The sequence below is a fragment of the Herpailurus yagouaroundi genome, unplaced genomic scaffold (assembly GCF_014898765.1).
Source record: "Herpailurus yagouaroundi ecotype Mexico unplaced genomic scaffold, PumYag 141, whole genome shotgun sequence".
NCBI lineage: Eukaryota > Metazoa > Chordata > Mammalia > Carnivora > Felidae > Herpailurus > Herpailurus yagouaroundi.
In genome coordinates this window covers 27,376,820-27,395,392 of record NW_024412396.1, presented here as the reverse complement: position 1 = coordinate 27,395,392, position 18,573 = coordinate 27,376,820, and the positions used below count along the sequence as shown (strand labels likewise).

The following is an 18,573-nucleotide window of genomic DNA, read 5'->3' as shown; positions in this document are numbered from 1 at the left end:
CTGCTTAGAGATGAGGGATTTTTTGGATGGATTTGAATGTACGTGTAAGCTTCAGTTCTCGGCACCAGTTTTAAGAGGCACTTTTTCCTGGTTACCCCTCCTGGTCGTTACTCTTACCATCATATTTTCCAAATTGGAACCCAAGGTTGATTTGTCTTTACTGTGAAGATGACTCGGCTCACAGCCACCCTACAATGTAAATAACTAAAAAGAAAGTCTGTCCTTTTTTTGGTTGTTGGGACACTTCTTACTGTGCCTTTTCTTGCCCTCATTTTGTCTGACCTTTAGACTCATGGTTATTGTTATCTAGGTTAACTGAGTCCCATAGACTGTATTATATAATGCTATTATAAATTAAAATAAATAAAACACTAATTATTTCAGGCAGATAGCATTAGCTAGTTACTTCTGTGTGCCGCTAATTTAAGGTAAACAGGACTGCCTGAGAAGGATGTGACTTTTAGTGTTGTCTTGTGAACCGGTGTGTTATTTCGCACACACATGTACCTCCTTTTGTAGGTGTCCTGTGCTGTCCTGCCCCACTTTTTTAGTCCTTACCAGTATCAGGGAGAATCCAATGTAAGCGTGTCTTAAATTATTTTAACAGATGTAACTTTCAATAAATTATTTAAGTTTATTTCTTTATTTGAGAGAGAGAGAGTGCATGCATGCATGCATGCACATGTGCAAGCGGGGGAGGGGCAGAGAGAGGGAGAGAGGGAGAATCCCAAGTCGACTCTTCATTGTCAGCATAGAGCCGGATGTGGGGCTCAAACTCACAAACTGAACTGTGAGATCATGACCTGAGCCGAAATCAAGAGTCAGCCACTTAACTGAGCCACCCAGGTGCCCCTCAGTAAATTATTAACAACTTTTACATTTTAAGTTTTTCAGCTACTAATTGTATTAGATGATGGAGATGCTTGGGTCTCTTAGCAGTTTTTTTTCCAGGAATAATTTCCTATTATTATTTCTGCAGTAGCATAGATCCAAGGGTAGGAAGGATTTGCCTTCCTTCCTGTTGTGCCTCTCTCTTCCTTGCCTTGGCAGAAATAGCCTTCTTTCCTACCTTTTATTTTTAAAATACATTTTAAGCAACATACCCATTTTTAGAAAACTATGATATAAGAAGAAATGAAAAATTACCTCTATCTTCTTTACCAAAAGATAAACATTGCTGTAGATACTTCTGTAGACTTTTAAAAGCTAACATTAACAGTATATACTGCAATATACGTTATATATATATATAGTGTGTGTGTGTGTATATATATGTATGATAATTCAGTTTTTTTCATTTAATAATATATCACAGGGGCACCTGGGTGGCTTAGTTGGTTAAGCGTCCGACTCTTGGTTTCGGCTCAGGTCATGAACTCACAGTTTGTGAGTTTGAGTCCCACATCAGCTCTGTGCAGAGTTTTGCTACAGATTCTCTGTCTCCTCTCTCTGTGTCTCCCTTGCACACACGTGCTGTCTCTCAAAATAAACATTGGGGCGCCTGGGTGGCTCAGTGGGTAAAGCATCATACTTCGGCTCAGGTCATGATCTCGGGGTTCATGAGTTCGTGTGCCGCATCAGGCTCTATGCTAACAGCTCAGAGCCTGTAGCCTGCTTCAGATTCTGTGTCTCCCTCTCTCTCTGCCCCTCCCATGCTCATGCTCTCTCTCTCTCTCTGTCTCAAAAATAAATAAACATTAAAAAAAATAAAAAATAAAATAAATGAACATTAAAAAATAATATATCACAAACTTTTTATGTTAGTAAATCTACTCATTTTATATTTATGTATTACTTGTATCATTGTATAATTTTTAATTCATTATCGTTGAACAAGTAGACTGTCTCCAGTATTTCTTTATTATAAGCAGTGCTGTGATCAGTGTCCTTGAACAAATTCTTAACACACAAATAAAGAATATTGTTTCTTTAAGTAAATTTCTAGAATTAAATTTTCTAAGCTTTTTGAAGTTTTAGTGAGTTTCGACCAGTTATTCCTCAAAAACATTGCACCCACCAACAGTGATTCCCTACCTCTTGTAATCTTGACACAAGCCCTTTTTTTTCTTTGCCATTAGGACTTGCAGATAATTAATTCAATTTAGGTAATCTTTTGGATGAAAGTCTCCTTTTAATAAAATCAATCTGTTCTAAGAAAGGGTTAGGAAAACAGTTTTCACAGACAAGTAAGTGTCCTGACAGGCTAAGTCTTTAGTGTGTCCTGAGATCTAAGTCATGTGGCCAGATTTGGAGTGACCTAAACAGGAAGGCCTCAGGCTCTGAATCTGTCTGCCTGGTAATATGTCTTCAGGGAAACCCTGCAATACAGTCTCTCTCTATGGCAGCAGGAGCACCTGTCTAGACCTGTATAACTGTGTGTGGAAGGCAGCTTGGAAATACTTACTCCACAAAAATTAAGGAGTTGGTGAGTTGGCAGAAACCTCTCCCACAGTGCTTGTGTCCCATAACCTATCCTTGACAAATAGTCATTTAACTTACTTATACAGTAAGGACATACTATGTTTAGAAGCAGTCAGTTCCTTTTTAGGTGCTATCTAAAATCTGTCCCATTGAAACTCAAACAGGGCAGGTAAATCTCTGTAATTCTTTGCTCTTGCTCCAGCAATATTACCTGCTTATCTAAAGTACCTGATGCATGAGAGGTGCTCAGTGAAAAAAAAATTTAAAATTGTTTAATGTTTATTTTTGAGAGAGAGAGAGATAGAGCACGAGTGGGGGAGGAGCAAACAGAGAGGGAGACACAGAATCTGAAGCAGGCTCCAGGCTTTGCGCTCTCAGCACAGAGCCTGACACGGGGCTTGAACTCAAGAATCTCAAGATCATATCCTGAGCCAAAGTTGGACGCTTAACCAACTGAACCACCTGGGTACCCCTCACTGAGAAAAATATTAAAATAATGAATGACTAGTCTTTATTTTAAATTTTCATGTGGAGTTTAGGCTATAAGTGAATCTACCCTTATTATATTTTGTTCCCATAAATTTGATAGTCTTATTGGAACCAGTTTCCTTGAAATTTATATAACAACTTACATAGTGTATAAAATATCTAATATTTATAACCTCCCTTTTTTCCTGAAAGGATTTATGATAGAAATAAAATGAAGCACTTTACTTTGCTCTTGTCAAAGGATAAAGTATTGCATTCTATTTTGAATATAACATTTTCAACATTTATTTTTAAATTCTAAAAGTATCATAAGTTTATAGAAATTCAAAAAAAATCTTCTTTAATGATATGAATCTAATGTTACAACTGCTGTCATTTTTGTTGGATATCAAACTCTGAGCACTTAGTCAAAGTACATAGTATCTGGAATGATGGGAATGGTGATGAATCTGTATGTTGCATTTTGAAGGGGTTGGATGTTTGTAGTTAGAAGGGAGCTTTTATATATATTTTTTTTTCCTGAGGAGGGTTAAAATTAGAACCTAGCCCCTGACTGCCATAGGGACTCAATATTTACTGAATAAATTAGTAACTTAGATATGTGAAATTTGTCACAGCAGGAAAAATATACTAAATCAGTATTCTCTCACAGATGAAAACTGGGACCACTGAGGAGAAACTATAGGAAAGTAGACTTTGCTTATCATAAAAAAGCCTTCATACAACTAAAGTTATCTTAAAAGTGAATATCACATTGACCAAATGATTTCTGTATTTAGACTAAGTAGAAGAGAATTATTTTTCAGAGAGAAGTTGAATTGATGATTTCTAGGAGTTTCTCCAAACTGAGCTTCTAATAGAATAGTATCTCTGGAGTGGTTTTAGTTGTAGTTTTGTCTGTTTTCACTATCCCTTAATGTGGGTAATTTTTTAGCATTCTATTCTTGACTTTATTTTTTTCTTGTTCTCCATTTTCTTCCTAAGTAATCTCATGTACCTGCTTGGACTCAGTAATGTCGATGATGCCCAAATCTGGCTCAAATCCAGGTTAGCTCTTGTGCTTCAGGAGGTATCTATTAAGTGGCTTACACATTCTCACTAGTTGATAGGTTTCCATTGGAACCTAAAATTTAAATATGTTCAAATATGAGCCCTTCATCTATGCCCCTTCACTGCCTTCCTGTCTCCCCCCATAAGACGTGTTCATCTTCCTATGTTTGTCATTTTAGTGAATGGGAGCACACTGTCTGCTCAGTTGTGCATTCCAGAAAGTAGGGGTTATCCTAGGCTTGCTGTTTCTTTGCATTTCACATTAAATAATTTACCAGTTTCTAATGGAGACAAGCTTGGACTAGAGTATAGCAGAGGAGGTAAAAGGAAGTGGATGGATTTGATTTATATTTTTAAGCCATCAGGATTTGCTGATATATCAGATGTGAAGAATGTGAAGGAAAGAAATGAAGAAGGACCTTGGGTTTTGGATTTAAGGAACTGAGTGGATGTGGTTCATTTTATTTAGATTGGGAAGATATAGGGATGAATGGGTTTATGGAGCAGGGATAACCAAGTGTTCTGTGTTAGACATGTTAAGGTTGAGATGCTTGGCAGATTTCCCTGGCTTTAGGAGTCTGGAGCTGAGTAAGGAGAGATTTGTCCTAGAGATGGTTGTTAAAGCCATAGACTACATAGGAGAATTTAGATAAAGAAAAGGTGAAATTCCAAGAGGCTGAGGCATTATTGAAGGTTTAAAGAAAGAGGAGTAAAATAGTCCTTATGAAGAGTGGAAAGTCAAACCTACTAGAGAAGTTATAGTTTGAGATCTGTGTTATGATTTGAAAACAAGACCAGCTGACATGATTTTGTAAATTTTTTTCCCCCAACAACATTTAGCTATTCAAAACCAGTATGGAATTAGTGGATGATTGGGTTTAATCTGATGCCTGGATTTTGCCAGGCTACTGTGACAGAGGGGAAGATGGGAAAGAAATTAAGGATATTTGTAAGAGAGTGACTGTCAGTGGAATGATAGGCCATGGAACCCTGACAGTTTAGGGAGAGTGTGGGGAATTAAGACGTAATTGGTAGCCTGGTAGCCGTAGGGGAATTCTTTGATAAGAACAGAAGGACTAGTGGGCTGAAAGGGTAGGTCATCATCAGGATGTATAGTATTTGAAATCAAGAGGCAGATAGGAGGTCAGTGAAAAGTCAGGAAGTAAATCTGATGTTGAAGTCTCTAAGACTTCTCTTGGAGGCAAGAGAAGGGGTAGAGAGGAAGACTGTGAACCAGGGGCTATAAAATGTTAAATGAACAAGGAAGGGGTGACCAAGAAAGTAGTAGATGGTAGCTACAAGAGAATAGTGAGTGAAACAGTCTGTCCTAAGCTTCAGAGGAATCTTATGTCTTACCATTCCCTCTTAGGTTCCCTTAACACAAGATATTTTTACTTCTTTGAGATGCCCATATTTTCTCCTGTCTACACCATTGCCTGGAATTCTTCCATAATCACTTATGACCACCACCACCATCATACCGTGCTCCCCCTAACCCCAATGTTTCTTACCAGGTCTCAGCTTATACTTATTTTCTCTTGGAAGCTTTCTCCAGCCAGCTTTGAGTGGGCTCAGAACCCCCGCTGTGCTGTCTTGTATCACCTTTGAGAGCATTTCTCACACTGTATGGTACTCTTTACTTTCATCTCTCTCCAACTGATAAAAGTCTTGGAAGGCAGGAACTGTTTTTGTTTTTCTTTTTTAATGTTCATTTATTTTGAGAGAGAGAGCATGCACACGCATGCACATTGCACGCACATGCGCACAAGCAGGGGTGGGGCAGAGAGACAGAGAGAGAGCGAGAGCGAGAGAGAGAGAGAGAGAGAGAGAATCCCAAGCAGGCTCTGTGCTGTCAGCTCAGAGCCTGATGTGGGGTTGCATCCCACGAACAATGGTGTGAGCTGAAATCACGAGTGGGATGCGAAACCCACTGAGCCACCCAGGTGCCTGGAACTGTTTTCTTTCACTAAATCTCCAGTATCAACAGTACCTGGCACATAGTAGGTATTCAGTAGTATTTGTTCAATGAATTGAACCAGTCAAAAACAATGTTCCATAAAGATTTAGGTATAAAGGTTTTATAGACTATGACATAATTGTTTACTTCTTTTGTGGATAAACCAGGACTTTGTATTCTTTAAACCTTATAGATGCTGTGTTGCTACTTTTGTATCATAGTTCATATATTTTTTTAATGTTTATTTATTTCCATTTGAGAGAGAGAGAGAGACAGAGAGCACAAGCAGGGGAGAAGCAGAGAGAGAGAGGGAGACAGAATCCAAAGCAGGCTCTGAGATGTCAGCACAGAGCCCAACTCATGAGCCATGAGCTCATGACCTGAGCTGAAGTTGGATGCCCAACCGACTGAACCACCCAGGCTCCCCATAGTTCATATTCTTAAATCTAGGATGTTTAATCCTGATTCTGAGGAATAATCACTGGTCCCTAGAGATAGCTTGTTAAATTTTGAGGTATCTGGATTTTCTGTTCTGTTAAAGAATATTTTTGGAGGAAGGGAGCATGTTTAAAACTGGTGCTCCCAATTGGCCTTACAGAAAAGTTTTGTGGCCTAAATATATGCTGGAAGGAAGTTAATTGGAGATAGGATGAGGGGTCTAATATGAAGAATAGGAAAGTTGCATATAAGAGCTGAATGTTCATGGTGACTGTCATTACTTATGTTTCATTTTTTGACTTAATTTAAAAAAATTCTCTTCTAACTTAATGATTACGGAGGTGTAATGTTCATTATTAAGTCATATCTTCCTATTCTTCCTTGAAAACTTGTAGGTTAAATGTCTAGACACAAGACTTCTCCTTTATTTTTAGTCACCTTAAAAATTTCACAGCATATGAAGAAGTTCATAGCTGATGAAACTGGCAGCTGCATGGTGTTGTTGAAATAGAAATGGCTGAATTAGGAAGTTCAGCATCTTTACTTTTTTTCCCCCTGTTTGTGCAAATGGAAATCTCAGGGTAACTTTTACTATGAATTAAAAAATCCAAGACAGGAGAGTTTGCGTTAAAATACTTCACTGGTAGTAAATTGACGTGGAAATGCTGATTAAGAGGTTAAAGGGAAATGCATTGGCAATGAGAATAGAAACTTAATTTAACAGGAAGGGTTCTTTCATGGATTTTATCGTGATATTAATCCCATTTATTATTAGTTTATCTTTTCCCACCCAGTAATTTCAATTCCTAATTAAGAGTTAAATAATAGATAAGCTATAGTAATATTAGAGTTCTGGGTGATTAGTATACTTCTAAGACTGAACATAGCAAATATCAGTAACCTACTAAAATAAACAGGAATCAGAAATATATTTAGGTCCTTTTTGTAGCGGTACCATGGTACTTCCATTACTTCCTTTTATAAACATAATGCAGGATCTTCACATTCTTGTGTATTAAAGTTGAAAACAAAAATACTTGAGAATATCACATTTAACTTGTTGGAGGGAAATGTTGGATTTCAAAAACCAGTATTATGTATGACTCTTCTGGATTATAGTGTGAAATTATATAGTTAAACTTCTGAAAGATCTCTTTAGTAAATTCAATCTGTAAGTCTCTGTTTAGATCTTTTTTTTTTTTTTTTTTCCTGAAAGCCTCTTTGCCTTTTATTATAAAAGAGCCTGGTACTGCTCTCTGTCTTAAAAATCCAGCTGGAAAATTACAGAGTACAAAAATTTGCCCATCAGTTCTTCATTTGGAGAGAACAGATGTCTTCAAAGTGGAGACGGGCATTTAAGTATTTATCTTATAAGTGGGAGTTTTAGTATATATTTTTTCTTTACTCTTTACTTCTGTCACTGAGTATATTTTGGCTTCTGCATTGTATAGCTGAATTTTAAAATACCATCTTTATTTTATTTGGTTCTGCAGTTCATATCTTCCAAGGAGCTGTTTCTTTCTGAGCGCCTCAGAATCTCTAAAAAACAAAAAAACCCCACAAAACAAGGTGTCCTTTATCCTTATGTCTTTATTTTGGTTTTATTAAATTGAAACAACATATTTATGTTGATTTTAATCATAAAAATTGACTCCTAAATGTGTCTGAAAGTATATACTTAAAAAGATAGTTTTATATGTATTCTTTAAAAAGTAGCTAATAGACTTAATTTTTAGTACAGTTTCAGATTTACAGATAACTGAACAGATAGTATGTAGACTTTGATCTACCCCCCAGCTACCCACGTACCCACACAGTTTCTCCTTTTATTAGCATCTTACATCAGTGTGGTACATTTATTATAATTATTGAACCGGTGTTGATATACTACTATCATAGTCCATACTTTACATTAAGATTCACTTGCTGTGTTGTAGTTTTATGGGCTTTGACAGATACATAGTGACATGTATCTACCATTACAGTTTCACATGGAATAGTTTCACCACCCTAAAAACTCCCTGTGCTTTACCTGTTCCTCACTCTCTGCTCCAGCGCCTGGAAACCATTGTTCTTTTTTCTCTCTAGAGTTTTATCTTGACGTTGATCCCTGTATTATTAGTTTATCTTTTCCAGAATGTCATGTAGTTGGAATCATATGGTATTAGACTGGCTTCTTTCACTTAGCAGTATACATTTAAGGTTCATATCTTTTCATGGCTTGACGGCTCATTTTTTTATCACTAAATGATATTCCATTGTATGAATGTACCATAATTTGTTTATTATTATCTGTTGAAGGACATCTAAATTGCTTCCAGTTTGGGCAATTATGAATAAAACCTGCTGTAAACATTCTTGTACAGATTTTTGTGTGGATTAAGTTTTTAACTTAATTGAGTAAATGTCAAAAGTGGGGATTGCTGGATCATATGGAAAGACTATGTTTAGCTTTGTAAGAAACTACTAAACTGTCAGTATATGTGTTCTTGAGAATCAACCTAATTAAAAGTCATGAAGGATATACGCTAAACTGTTAACAGTAGTTACCTCAGGGGGATGAAATGGGGAGGAGAGGGACTGCCATTTTATAATTGACTTTTTAAAAACAAAATATTACTTTGTAGTACTTTTTTACAAATAAAATTTTTCTCCAAAATACTTCATTTAATGCATCATAATAAAAATTGAAAATGAATCAACATAAATAAAAGATCATTTAAAGCAGTATATTGTCAGTTTCGTAGCACTGTCTAGGTGTGGAGGATTTTAATATTTTATCCTTATTTTTTAAGTAAAGAGAGTAATAATCTTCCTACAGTCTTAATTGTCCATTCAACAACTTTTTAGAGCATCTGCCTATGGCACAGTTCTTTATAGCATCATGCCCAGAGCTAAGAAGAGAGCATACTTCATCCAGCCTTGGAATATCAGGCAAGACTTCCTGGAGGAGGTGATACCTAAATTGCTTCATGAAGGAGAAATCTAAATGAACTAGGCTAATGTGGAGAAGGGCAGGGGAAAGAGAATGTACCAGAATGAGGACAGTGTTTTTAAGTAAGAGACCAAGTCCTTTGCTTCTGGTTAATCTGATTAAAATCAGAATTAATTGTTTCACACTCACAGAGAAGCATATTAGATCTTTTCATGCTGTTGGCACTCGTTTGAGAGTCTGTAATTGTGAAGTATGGGCTCATATTTTCTTTTGGTTTCTAGTGACTGGCAGAGTGCATTGCCCTAATGCCTGTTTTGCTTGGAAAACTGGAGTAATGAATACCCTGACAATATTTTGTTGCTGGAGATATGTCAGCATCTATCACTGTCACATGAGTTAAACATTTCATTCCTTACTTGAATTTTAGAACTTTGAATGGTTCAACTGTCATTTTTTGTGAGTGTACATATATGTTACTTTCTTGTGCCATCTATGTCTCTTACACTTAAATCTTTCTTTCCACTGTGTAAACTTTCACCATATGTCCATAGATTTTTTTCTGTTTTCTATAAGATTCCAGTGAAATTTGAAAAATTATCACTTAGATATGGAAAGAGGGAAAACCAGGAAGTGTATCAACATGCAGGGATGAAAGTGGATTATGTTTGCCAGATATAATGCAATAGCCTTACAAGAAGAATTAGTTGAGTCTTGTCAGTTGATATTTTTCCCAATCCTCTAAGATGGATTTTAAACATTTTGGAAGGCTTTTTCCAGATTATTTAAAATAATTAATAATATTTTTCCTTGGGTCAAATTCAAGTCTCAAATTATTTAAGACTTTCAGATATGTAAGAATTCACAACTCTTATATTAGAAACCATTATAGGAAATAATTTAATGTAAAATATGATTCATTTATTTTCATTTATTTTCAACAAAAGTCACCCCTGAAGTCTATTAAATATTATGAAATTAATACTTTCCTCTCGTACCTGTTGGATTTAAAAAGTTCTCATCTGTTGAAAGAAGCAGTGAAACCTTGACATCACAATATAGTTACTAGGTTCTAACTCCTTCTCTTGCCCCTGGCCAGCAGGCATAGCCTTGGGCAAGTTCCCCAACTCTACTGAGCTGTGTCTTTAATAGAATTAATTAATGAATATGAGAGTTCCTCCAAAGTATAATTACAAATTACAAATATAATGCATCATTATCATGGAATTTGTCTTCTAATACACATTTAAAACCCACTGAACAAGATTCCCAAGAAGTCAATTACTACTACTTATTTTATAACTTCTGGCCATGTTTTCTGTACTGGAATCTTGCTGGCATGTGAAAAGTTGAGCAGTGGACAGCCTAAATCTATATGCACATAATTTTCTATAACCCATGGGAGGACTGAAATGCTGAAAGATCTTAGGACCTGGGACAAGACCTGACACTAACAGACAATTATTTTGTTCAAGGGCAAGAAAGAGGAGAGGGTAGTTACGGTTTGAAGCTTTTGGCTGACCTGTTCCCATTTCTCCAAATGCGTTTGCGTTTGGGGGAGAGGTAAATTATATGGGGGGAGTTAAAATGTCTGTTCACTCTTTGCCAAACCCCTCCTTACACTATTTACCATGAGAGATGAGGAAAATATGAACTTCTTGTCACAAAATATTTGAGACTTCTGTAGAAAATCCTTTTTTACTTCTTCCTTTCTGTTTGTGATTTTCCTTCTGTACCCCTCTCCCCCATTCTATTATTTTTCTCATCTTCTATATGTCATATCTAAAAGTATTCCTTTGAAGGGTATATTCCCTACATTCTTCTTTTCCTTTCCCTTTTTTCCTTTTTCCTCTTTCCTCTTATAATGTGACTTATTTAATCCAGCAAATTGGTATAATTTTACATTCCTGTTTTATGATATGCCCCTTCCTTATTTTTAATGCTAAGTATGAAAATGTACATATGAATTCTAACATAGTAAGTGAAAGGTGTCATAAATTATTAAAGTGCATTTCCACATATGGTATGCCACAGGGTGTAGTGAAAATGAGCACTCATATTCACAGTGACAACATAATGGTACAATGCTTTTGGACTATTTTGACAGTATGCGTTGATAGCCTTAAATGGCCTTTTTTTTTTTTAACATGTATTTATTTTTGAGAGAGAGAGAGAGAGCACAAGTGGGGGAGGGGCAGAGAGAGAATGAGACACAGAATCCGAAGCAGGCTCCAGGCTCTGAGCTGTCAGCATAGAGCCCAACACGGGGCTCAAACCCACAGACCACAAGATCATGACCTGAGCCAAAGTCGGACGCCCAACTGACTGAACCACCCCAGAGCCCCTGGCCTTAAATGCTTATGTTCATACCCTTAGACCTAGTTAATTTCCAGTCCTAGAATCCATTTGAAAAAAATAACCTTAAATAATGAAAAGACTACGTGTGGCGTTCTTAATGTCTAGCAATAAGGGAGAATGATTATATAGACTATTATGTGGCCGTTTAAAGTAATGTATAGCATGGAGAAAGATATTTTAAAGACAGAATACAAATTTGTACCTACAGTAGAACTTGACAGATACAGATTTCACATCCAAGGTTTGTGAGAGTATAAATTCATATATTATAAAAACAATATATGGCAATATATTCATTTAAAATCCACATACCTTTTGGGAAGCCTGCGTGGCTCAGTCGGTTAAGCATCCAACTTCGGCTCAGGTCATGATCTCACGGTTCGTTGGTTCGAGCCCTGCATCGGGCTCTGTGTTGACAGCATGGAGCCTGGAGCCTGCTTCAGATTCTGTGTCTCCCTCTCTCTCTCTCTCTCTCTCTCTCTCTCTGCCCTTCCCCCTTTCTCTCTCTCTCTCTCTCTCTCTCTCTCTCTCTCAAAAGTAAATAAATGTTAAAATCCACATACCTTTGACCGAACAGTTACACTTGTAAGTTGCCTCAATGATAAATTCTGATATGTGCCAAAATATTTGCACACTAATCATTGCAGCACTACTTATAATAAGTCTGGCATGACATTTTGTTAAGTAGTGAATAGTTTGTTTTCTAGCAATTTATCTAAAGGAAATAAGGCTGTGGATAGATACAAAGCTAAGATATATTAATCTCTCTAGTTATAACTACAGAATAATATTAAAATTCTCCATGTTCAGATGGAGATTACTGAAATACAGTCTTTATCCCGTCAGTAGAAAATTATGCAGCATTACAAATCACATTGTAGAAAACTGTGATGGCATCATCTTCTACAGCACATACACATGCATCTACACGGGGCAAAAAAGGAAGCACACTATCTATATGTTAACTTTTTTCTCCTGGGTAGTAAGATATGGATGACTTGCTTTTCTAGATTTTCCCATAATGATCTATTATTATACTTACAGAATATATAAAAACAATGAGTATTTTTTAATTAACAAAAATATTATTTCTAGTATAAAGAAAAGACAGTAGCCATTTTGGGGGCACCTGAGTGGCTCATTTGGTTAAGCATCCAACTCTTGGTTTCCACTCAGGTCATGATCTCAGTTGGTGACTTTGCTCCACATCAGACTCCACACTGAGAGCATGGAACCTACTTGGGATGGTCTCTCTCCCTTTCTCTCTGCCCCTCCCCAGCTCATGCGTGCACATCCTTTTTTTCTCTCTCAAAATAAATAAATAAAACTTTAAAAAAAGAGAGAAAAGACAATAGCCATTTTTGAGTGGTGGGACTAACGGTCACTAACTCTGTGTGTGTGTGTGTGTGTGTATCTTTTCTATATTTTTCTTTGATGCAAAAATGAATATACTCATTTTATTGGAAATAAAGATTTTGTTTTTTAGTTCTGTTAAAAGCATGGTTGTTAAGCAATTAGTGAACATAGTGTCACATACTTTTATATAATTAACAAACTTAAAAACATTTTTATTTTCATTTTAGGCTAGAAATATTCATACAGGAGAGTTGGCTGCAGTAAAAATTATCAAATTGGAGCCTGGTATGTATTAAAACTCTTAAGACAATTTTTGAACACTTTTCTAGTGTAGCTTATAAATAAATATAAAAAACATTTTTTATATTTTTTTCCTTATTTCCCTTCTTCCAAGAATGAAATCTTTATGTTGTCAGGGCAGTAGAATATCTCCAATATGGTTACATTAAATCTCATTGGAGGTTGTTAGTTAAAGATGAGTTTGATGTGAAGTTTGTTGTGAAATAAAATTTGAAACGTGTACATTCAAAAATTGGAAGACATATTGACATTGTTAAAGTAATTTTTTAAGGTTGTGAAATATTTGAACTTCAGTTTTAGCTCTTATGAAAGTTTAATTAAGAAAGTATTCATTGATGGGGTGAGATATTTGACAATATATAGGATAATGGTATTTTATATGTCAGCTACACCTTGGCTGGTTGATTTATGTTTAATAATTCTGGTGTTAGCCTAATGCTTTTCTTTTTTCTTTTTTTTTTTTTTTTCCCAACACTTCCGTGTATCAGAAGGCTGTTTGCTTTAAAACATACTGAATAGGGATGCTTGGCTGGCTTAGTTGGTAGAGTAGGTGACCCTTGATCTCGGAGTTGTCAGTTCAAGCCCCACATTGGGTGTAGAGATTAACTTTAAAAAATTTAAAAATAAAAAAACAGACTTATTTGCTTTGAAAACAAAACTTTGTAAAACATGAAATAATTTTGTTATTTTGATAACCTAAGAGTTTCTAATGAGAGAAGTAGTAGTTTTTTTTTTAAGTTCATTTATTTATTTTGAGGGAGACAGAGACAGTGTGAGCAGAATAAGAGCAGAGAGGGAGGGAGAGAGAGAATCCCAACCAGCTCTGCAGTGACAGTCTGACATGGGGCTTGAACTCACGAAACCCTGAGATCATGATCTCAGCTAAAACTGAGAGTCAGACGCTTAACTGGCTGAGCCACCCAGGCACCCCTCCAGTTTTTTTATTGTGGTAAAATACACATAACAGAAAATTTAGCATCAAAACCATTTTTAAGTGCATTGAAATGTACAGTGTTATAAAATATGACATTCATGATGTTGTGTTACCATCACCACCATCCATCTTCAGGACTCTTTTCATCTTGTAAAACTTAAACTTTATACCCATTATATAATAACTTCCCATTTCCGTCCTCCTCCTGACCTCTGGCAACCACCATTTTACTTTATGTCTTGGTGATTTACCTACTCCGAATGCTTCATGTAAATGGAATCATACAGTATTGGAGTGTTTGTGACTGGCCTATTTCACTTACTATAGTGTCAAGGCTCAGGACTAATCCAGTTGTCACATTATGTCTGAATTTCCTTCCTTTTCAGGACTAAACATTTCCATTGAATGTATATACCACATTTTATTTATCCAGTCATCTATTGATGGATACTTGGGTTGTTTCCACATTTTAGCTGTTGTGAGTAATGCTCCTGTATGAGCACGAGCATATAAATATTTCTTCCATACATGCTTTTTTTCTTTTGAGTGTATACCCAGAAGTGGAATTGCTTGATCATATGGTAATTCTATTTTTAATTTTTTGAGGGACCACCGTGTTGTTTTCTGCAGTGGCTGTTCAATTTTGCATTCCTGTCAACAATGTTCAAGTGTTCCAATTTCTCTACATCCTTACCAACACTTGTTATTTTTATGTTTTGTTTTGTTTGTTATAGCAGTCATCCAAATGGGTATGGGGGTACCTCATTGTAGCTTTTGTTTGCATTTCTGTAGTGATTGGTGATGCTGAACATCTTTTCATTTGCTTATTTGTATATCGTTTTTGGAGAAATGTCTATTTAAGTCCTTGCCCATGTTTGAATTGGTTTGTCTCTTTGTTGTTGAGTTTTTGGAGTTCTTTGTGTAATCTGGATATTAACCCCATATCAGGTAAATGATATGAAAATATTTTCTTCCATTCTGTGGGTTGCCTTTTCATTGTGTTGATCATGTCTTTTGGTACATAAAATTTAAAAATTTTTGTTAAGTCCAGTTTGTCTATTTTTTCTTTTGTCGTCTGTGCCTTTGGTCATGCCCAAATAATCATTGCCAAATCTAGTGTGAGTAAGCTTTGCTTTATGTTTTATTCTAAGAGCTTTATAGTTTTAAGTCTTACTAAGTATTTGATCATTTTGTGTTAATTTTGGTATTTGGTATTGGGTGAGGGTTCAGCTTTGGTTTTTTTGCTTGTGGATATCCATTTTCCCGGCACCATTTGTTGACAAGATTGCCCTTTCCCCATTGAATGGTCTTAGCAACCTTGTAAAAAATCTTTTTGGTTGAAGGTCAAAAAATCTTTGATCATATATGCAAGGGCTTACTTCTGGATTCTCCATTCTATTCTGTTGGTCCATATGTCTGTCTTTATGCCAGTATCACAGTATTTTGAGTACCGTAGCTTTGTAGTAAGTTTTGAAATCAGGAAGTGTGAATCATCCAATTTTGATTTTTTCAAGGTTGTTTTGGCTATCTGGGGTCCCTTGAGATTTCATATAAATTTTAGGATAGGTTTTTCTAATTCTACAAAAAATGTCTTTGGGATGAAGAGTAGTAATTTTTGAGCGGGTAGGTGAATATTTGGTGATCTGTTCATTTGTTGCTTCATAAACTTAAACATGTAGAATAATTGTGTGACTGTAATTACATCAGTTTCTTAATTTGAGCATATAAAATGTTTCTGCATTTCAAATACAATATTTTGATCATTAAGTGTATGATTCATAAGAGAGATATTACTGAGGGTAGCATATGCTGCAACGCTTTGAAAATAAGCTTCAAATAAGGCACAGTATCCTTTTTTCCCCCTGGGTATTAGAAATTGTTGTGATATTCTTTGAGAGTTCTGCTACTAAGTTTTATCTAATAAGTAATAAATGATTTCCAGTGATGTCACTAACACAAATAGAATAGAACAGAACTAGGCAAGTGTTTGCCTCTTCTGGAGGAGTCACTTGAATAAATATTCCAGTTATGTTCAGGGGACGGTGATAGTCCAAATAATGAATGAGTTGAGTTCTTGGAGGAAATAAAGATGTTCATTCCTTCTCTGCCCTCAGTGAGGGCTTGTTTTAGCACAGTTTACTTGAGTTGAGAATATAGCTTCTTTTTTTTTAATTTTTTTAATGTTTATTTATTTTTGAGAGATAGCATGAATGGGAGAGGAGTAGAGAGAGAGGGAGACACAGAATCTGAAGCAGGCTCCAGGCTCTGAGTTGTCAGCACAGAGGCTGAAGCAGGGCTTAAACCCACGGACTGTGAGATCATGACCTGAGTTGAAGCCAGACACTCAACCAACTTACTTCTGAGTATTGTTCATATAATGAATTAATGAATGTGTTTTTTAAAATGCTACTATACGGAGTTCTCAATAAGCCATAAAAAAGAAACATATATCATCATATGATGTTATTTAACACACAGGGATTAATTGTTGGAACCATAAATTAATGAAAGGTAGGAAGTTCTCATTCCTTTGTTTGAAAAGCTGCTGACCTTATGTCAGAGTTCATTCATATGTAAGATTGACTAATGTTTAAATTCTTTCCCCAAGAAGAATAATATAGAAGTTCAATAAATGTTTGATAATGTGATTTTAGTACTTGATCATTTTCATATATTTTTTTTGCCTATAGTTATGTTTTACTGAATTCTCCCAAATTGTCTTTTATTATCAATTTTTAAATGCCATTTGCACTTTGAGAATAGTGACTCTTCATATGTTTTTCAGGTTTTCTCCAGTTTGTCTTCTCTCTTCATACTCTGCTCTTGTGATACTTTCCTTTTCTGTGTGGAAGTGGTTTTTTTCCTCCTAGATAAATTTGTCAGTCCTGCTTTCTCTATTCCCCTCTTTCTCCGTAGTCCTTTTCTACTAGACAGTTCTAAAACTACTTAACTGTAATTTCCTCTAGTTTTTTCCTTTCTTTTCTTCCAACGTTTATATGTTTGACCCATCAGGAACAATTTCGTTCTAAGGGGTGAAGGAGAGCCCTAGCTAGGTTTTTTCTTTTTCAAGTGGCTGGACAGTTTCCCAAAGCTGTTTATTACAGACTCTTGTCCTTTATTTGCAGGTTTGAAATGCCTTGATTGTCATAAACTAAATTTCCAAGTAACCATGGGTTTTGTTTTCTGTTCCAGTGATTGTTTTTTTCCTCCTATTCCTTGTTCACTACTACCCTGTTTTTGATGACTCTTACTTTTCACTGCATTTTATAATCTTCATTGCTTGTTTTTCAGTTATTTCCTTTCTGTTTACATAATATTTTTTTCAGGAGACCTTAAATCATTTCTATCGAAGAGAAAAATGCTTGTGAGATTAATTTAGCATTTAATTTGGCATTTTGACAAAAGGAAGAATTTTTAAAATTCAGGTCTTCAGGAAAGTATTATAACTTGCCACATAATTCATATTTATGATATTTCTTACTGTTATGAATGACATTTTCCCCCACTTACACTTTCTAGTTAGTTACTGTTGATACTTACGCAAGCCATTGATTTTACTGGACTTATTTATTTTTTTCTCTGGCAGACAGTTTTTCATACTTTTTGTGATAAAATTGTTATTTTTAGTGCTCTTTGAAACGTTGAACTTGCCAGCTTCCTGTTTTGTTTATATTTGTGTGGCATATAACAAATGGGTAGAGCTACTATACTTGGGCCTATCGTTTTGCTTTAATCCCTTCTGAAACTTCATTGGTTTTTAGATGTTTCTCTTAATTATATTGAGTTTTATTTTATAAACCCTAGATTATCTAAATCTTTTCTCCTTTTATTTTTTTTTTTTAATTTTTTTTTTCAACATTTATTTATTTTTGGGACAGAGAGAGACAGAGCATGAACGGGGGAGGGACAGAGAGAGAGGGAGACACAGAATCGGAAACAGGCTCCAGGCTCTGAGCCATCAGCCCAGAGCCCGACGCGGGGCTCGAACTCACGGACTGCGAGATCGTGACCTGGCTGAAGTCGGATGCTTAACCGACTGCGCCACCCAGGCGCCCCTCTTTTCTCCTTTTAATAGATGAGTCTATCACTATTATTGTTGAGTGAGATGTTTGATCTTCTAATGTGGTTTTTGTTTTTTAATGTTTTTTGAAGCTTTAAAAATATTATGGCTGGAGGTCTCTTTTATTTTTCCTGCTGATAATTTGAAAGGTACAAAGTCTAGTTTTAACAGAGGATGGCTGGGGCACCTGGGTGATTCAGTCAGTTAATCATCTGATTTCAGCTCAAGTCATGCATGATCTCATGGTTCGTGAGTTCAAGCCCCACCCCCTTCGAGCT

At 35.8% G+C, this 18,573-nt stretch overlaps 1 protein-coding gene across 4 annotated transcripts in view; it reads left to right on the top strand.

Moving 5' to 3' along the window:
- Positions 1–18,573, top strand: part of MAP4K5 (mitogen-activated protein kinase kinase kinase kinase 5) — a 113,467-nt gene that overhangs the window by 10,245 nt on the left and 84,649 nt on the right. For all 4 annotated transcript variants that reach the window (XM_040477105.1, XM_040477104.1, XM_040477103.1 and 1 more), the window contains exon 3: positions 13,229–13,286. In XM_040477105.1, the coding sequence (XP_040333039.1) occupies positions 13,229–13,286 (58 nt within the window). The remainder of the gene's footprint in view (positions 1–13,228; positions 13,287–18,573) is intronic.